Source organism: Thermobia domestica, chromosome 3 (assembly GCF_964235325.1).
Source record: "Thermobia domestica chromosome 3, izTheDome1.hap1.1, whole genome shotgun sequence".
Lineage (NCBI taxonomy): Eukaryota > Metazoa > Arthropoda > Insecta > Zygentoma > Lepismatidae > Thermobia > Thermobia domestica.
This window is the reverse complement of record NC_137456.1, coordinates 112,030,070-112,035,534: the sequence shown is the minus strand read 5'-3', so window position 1 is coordinate 112,035,534 and position 5,465 is coordinate 112,030,070. Positions and strand designations below refer to the sequence as shown.

The following is a 5,465-nucleotide window of genomic DNA, read 5'->3' as shown; positions in this document are numbered from 1 at the left end:
TCACTTCCAAGTCACACACTACTTCAAGATCCTTCCCTACACAGCCACACCTCATCACTCATTCACCATGAACAAGCTGGTAAGTACAGTACAAGAACCTAGATGAAATGGTTTACTAGAGATTTTTTGTTAGCAGAAGACGTTCATATATAATTTCGTTTTAGACATCATATATTAAAATATGACAATTAAAACGACAAGATAATAAATTAATAGTTCCAATCAGTGTTTATTTCAGAAAAAAATGTTCCGGGGGGCACACTTAATATTCAGAGGAGCACATATTATTTTCACACGGTACTATTCTCTTTATTATTATATTATAGATTTATTATTTTGGTCTCCTCCGGGGGACAGTCTCAGAATTCCGGGGGGCAGTGTCCCCCCAAAAGAACATGTCTGGAAGAAACAGTGGTTCCAATTAGATTCAGAAGAAGTGTAAGTAACCAGATAATAAAGTGCTTTGAGTTTTCACCCTAGTCCGTGTAATAAGACTTCTAATTCCTGGTGAGTGTTTAGTTATGTTAACTACAACGAGATAAGATGTGCCAACAAAACAAAAGAGAAAAGTAAGTTAAAAAAAAAAAGTAGAGCGTTTGTAGATTAGTAATATTTAACGACTCATTCTGACCACCAGCTCTTGGGAAATGTGGGAATGAACTTACAGCATTACAAGGGAAATTTAAATTAAATTTAAATGTATGATCTTAAAGCATTGTTTGTAAAACTTCAGCCATAGTTTTAATAAATACTACATATATTGTAATACCACAATGTTAGGGTGATACATGACTCACGCCGTCCCCCTTGCCAGTCTTTGACTACGTATTTTTTTAGGAAGTAAGGGGACGTCATATATATTTTCTGGAAGTGGGGGAACGACGTCCTCCAGCGTTCCCCCTCACTTTTACCCCGGGTTTTGATTCTTTTCTTTCGCCTCATCTACTAGGTTAGTGGCAACTACGTGTCCTTTGGGATCATGTGCTCCCAAGTTCGATTCCTGATAGGAGAGCACTAAAAGTTTATTTTTACGATCATTTATTTTCATTAATCATCCATTTTCTTTAGCCTAAAGGGACGTTAAACTTAAAGAACATTAGTGTGGGACGTTAAACTAAAAAATGTACTTCATATTGTTTCCCTCTAACACAAAAACTCAATAATAAAATCAGTATGCAAATTCTTCTGGAATTTTGTACATTTAATAGAAACTCTATTATTATTATTATTATTATTATTATTATTATTATTATTATTATTATTATTATTATTATTATTATTATTATTATTATTATTATTATTATTATTACTGTACATCCAGCTTGTTACTGAGGGCAACTGTTCATGTTCCTCGTGTGACTTTATTTAACTTTTGTAAATTTTAAGTAAGCAAGTACATTTACAAGTAACGATACTTTTATTAAAAATAATGAAAACTTAGAGAACTGAAATATTAGAATAGAAGCTTACAAACTGAAAAAATTTCAACTGCAAAAATTATTTTTAAAAAAACCTGTATAAATGTAGTTTATATATAAGAAAGAAGTAATAGAAGTGACCCGCTTCGCAAGGGAAGAATAATGTTCATGTACAATATTTGAAAGCAAAGAACTGAATAGAATACATAACGACGAGCAACTCTTTCAGAATTGCCAATTCAAGGGTCAGCTGACATGCACGTTCTTGACTAAACTTGAGCTTAAATGTCATCGGGACTTTCACTAATCAGCTTAAAAACTGTTATAACTATGGATTCGACACGAATCCCGGTCTGTTTGGAAATTTTATTATTCTTTTCTTCTCACCTCCTATGCCCATGGAGGCTAGATGAACTTGCACCTAAACATAGTGTCACTATTCATTGCAGCGACTCCAGGAATATGGATTCAACATTAATATCAGTTGTTTTTTATTACTTTTTCATATCACCCCTTCTAACCCCTAGGGATGTCTTACCCCCACAGTACCTTTGTTTTTAGATTTAAGTCATATGTGTGCGTATGTTTTAAATGAATATACATGCCGAGCATTGTCCTTCTAACATGACGAGCTTGCAAAATGCTCTATTTTTGGCATAAATTTTAAACCACCCATTCTCCTTTGAACCCTTTCGTTTTTGATAAGATACGCAAAAATAAAAAAAATCTAAATAGCCTTCAGTCTATTCCTGACTTTGGCCTCTTCGATACAATTACTTAGAAGTATAATAAGTCAAGGGTGTGAATGTACCGGACAAACAAATAAAAAGTATTCATTTTTATTCATAAGATTTGCCAATATTAATTTCTGATTCCATTTTTATTTTTATAAGACTAATTAAATTCAAATATATATATATATATATATATATATATATATATATATATATATATATATATATATATATATATATATATATATATATAACTAAAGCCTATAACGAAGCCCTATAAACTATAAAAAATATGTATAGAAAAATCAATTTTGAATTTTTTTTAAAAATAAACTTCAAAAATTCAAGAATAAAAATGTTTTGTTGCGAACGAACAGAAAGAAAAGAACATTGACAAGCTCATTTTTAAATTAACAGTATAGAATTTCTTTACTCATTTTACATCTATAAAGATGCTGCAAGTTATTCATGTTGTTAACTGTATTATCACTGCCGCAACCAAGGTGATATACAAAAGTCAATCTCAAATAGCCATGAAATAGTCTGTCGTTTAGTGCAGTTACAATTAGTATGACAGTACTATTGTAGTATTTGCATATGGAGCATTGATCCCATGTTCGACTCCCGACCGGAAAACATTTAAAAAATTGAACTCATTACTTCGATCCGGACTCCATCTTAAACTTGTAAATCCATGTCTCATGTAGCCTCAGTGCTGAAAAAGAACAATAAATTTTAAAATAAACTATGCTTTTAGAATACTAGGCAACTCAGAGATTAGAAATTGATAATAGTCCTATGTTGTGCATGGTATTTTAAGCAATTAAAAAAGGGCAAGCCTCTCTCTCAGTTGGCGCTGCCTCATTATAACTCAAGCTCATAACGGTAAGACGGCCAGCTCCATGCTGATAGTAACAATGGGTACTGCAAATTGTTTGGTTGATCAAAGTGTATTGTCCGTCTTCAACACAGATACTGTATGAGCCAGGAGACAGGACATACTGTTCAAGTAGGATACGAGTCTAGTCAGAGCTCCGTCATGGCTATATAGGTTAGCACGTGAGCCTTTAGGGCGATACATCCAATAGGAGCTCGTGCGATTCAATTACTCATTTTTCTATCAAGTATGAGGAATACAGTACTCCTTGTTTTGCATTAAATTTTTGATGCATGTCTCTGTTAGAAATTAGAGAGATGGATGTGATAGTTAGTGTGAAACGTTTGTGTAAATGCAAAGTAAGGAATTGGCTATTGGTAGTGGACGGTCGGATTAAGAGAAAAAGTTTCTACATAGTGACAAGCTTAAATAGACGAATATTCATTAATGAGTACAACATTTATATAATCTAATTGGGAATGTGAATTGAGATTTTTTTCTGTAGCAAAAGTATGTGGATAATATGAGAAAAAGGGAATAACTGGTCAATAAAGCAGTTATAGTGTTCGAGAATATGAAGTTCAGTAAATGTTACTTTAACTCACTCTACAGTTTACAATAAATGTGAGGATATTCTACTATTCCTTTACATGAAAGAAATCAGTATTATAGAGATCCGATCGATGTCTACAACAATTTGCTTCTTAAGCTCCTCTAGTGCGAGAAGTACTGGTTCGATCCCAGCTCGTACCAAGTGGACTTTATCTCGGATAAACACTGTTTTCGACGTTTTCTCAGGCTTCTTTCGTTTCGATCTGTTTTATTAATTCCATTTCATTCATTATCATCATAACCGCCTCCTTTAACTTCGGTGTATAACCATGGGACATTAAACTAAAAAACAACTACTTAAGCAAGAAACTTGAAATTTGGACAACCGAGAGATGTTTAACATAAGGTAACAACAGTAAGGAAGGACTCGGAAATTCGATGTGGAAGTGGTGAAATGGGAAGGAATACAGTGTTACATCTGTATTTCTTGGAATCCCTTAATGTTATAGACAATTTGATTTGCTTTGATTTTCCGTTTAGTATCTCTTCCAAGAGTAATGATATGTAAGACGTGGATCTACAGCTTAACGTGGAATCAGAACCACATTAGCTCCAGAGGGAACCGAACCCGGGTCTCCTACACCAAAGGCGTGTGTGCTAACCGCTTAAGCCACAAGGCAGATTGTTATAGACAAAATTTTGCTATTTTCAATTTTCATTTAAAAATAATTAAATACGTTCATCGTTTTTTGATACCTATTATCTCTAGACAGGAAGGGGAAAGGGGTGAGTGTGGTTCACTAAAATACTTATACGAGAAACGGGAAAACTGATGCATATTATGTATTCATAAATGGTTAAAATAACATGTTTGCTTTGTTACACGTCTATCCTCTAGGTGTAAAATTCTTATCCGTTTAAGGCCTTGATATGTATTCTGCCTTGTAACTTACACCTACATTTTATTCAATAATGCAAGTAAATTAACTCTTGTAATTGTATACTACATAGTTACATGAAGTGTTTATTTCTTCCAGGTTGTTTTGTTCGTTCTGCTAGCTGCCATTGTTGTAGCTGAAGCTGGTGTTGTAGCTTCTCCAGTGCTGGCAGCCTACACAGCAGGTGTTCCTTATCCTTACGCCGCCGTGGCTCCATATGCCAGCAGCTACAGCGCCCATGTTGTTAACCACGCCGTCGCCGCACCGGTCGTAGCAGCTGCTGCTCCTGTAGCTCCCTACGTTACCTACTTCTAAACTCAATACTACTTAAGCGAATAGTTCAATGTATTCAGGAAGAAATAAATAGAATAATTTTGTCATGTTATATATCGTAGTGTTATTCTTGGAATTTTCCGAATGTAAACTCGGTGCACACGAACGTTAGTATATTTCCTTCACTAGTTAGCTGTCATTTCTCAATTTTAGCAGAGAAAAATAATAATAATAAATACCAACAACAAAAACTATTACCGGTAGAATCCTTCAATAAACTAGAACCCTGGGATGATTTTCGACCATGCCAAATTTCTACTTGAAATAATGACTTCTTTACTTTTGTTGAGCTTCTTGTTACTGGAAGGGCAGAATTTGTATTGATGAAAAATACAATTATGTTGAATATTTATATAAAGAGTGCGGCCAACAAAGCATTAGCCTGGAGCCCCAATTTCATCTCTCCATGAATTTGCTGGAACTTGAGTGCAAGCAATAGCTTCCGATGCGTAAGGGCTGGTCTACATGCTCCGTCTTGGCAACGATTTACCTGCGCAGTTTTAAGACGTTGCAAGCAAAACATTGCAATTTGTGTGTGTCTACTCAGCACAGTCTTTTGCTCCGTCTTTGCCTCCGTCAACATGGAGAAAGTGTTGCTGTGGTCAACGTTTGC

At 34.5% G+C, this 5,465-nt stretch overlaps 1 protein-coding gene across 1 annotated transcript; it reads left to right on the top strand.

The window, feature by feature from the left end:
• LOC145681492 (uncharacterized) lies at positions 1-4,870 on the top strand. The gene is made up of 2 exons (XM_081753142.1): positions 1-79; positions 4,619-4,870. The coding sequence occupies exons 1-2, from the start codon at positions 68-70 to the stop codon at positions 4,832-4,834; spliced, it is 228 nt and encodes a 75-aa protein (XP_081609268.1). The 5' UTR covers positions 1-67; the 3' UTR covers positions 4,835-4,870.
• The last annotated feature ends 595 nt before the right edge of the window (positions 4,871-5,465 follow it).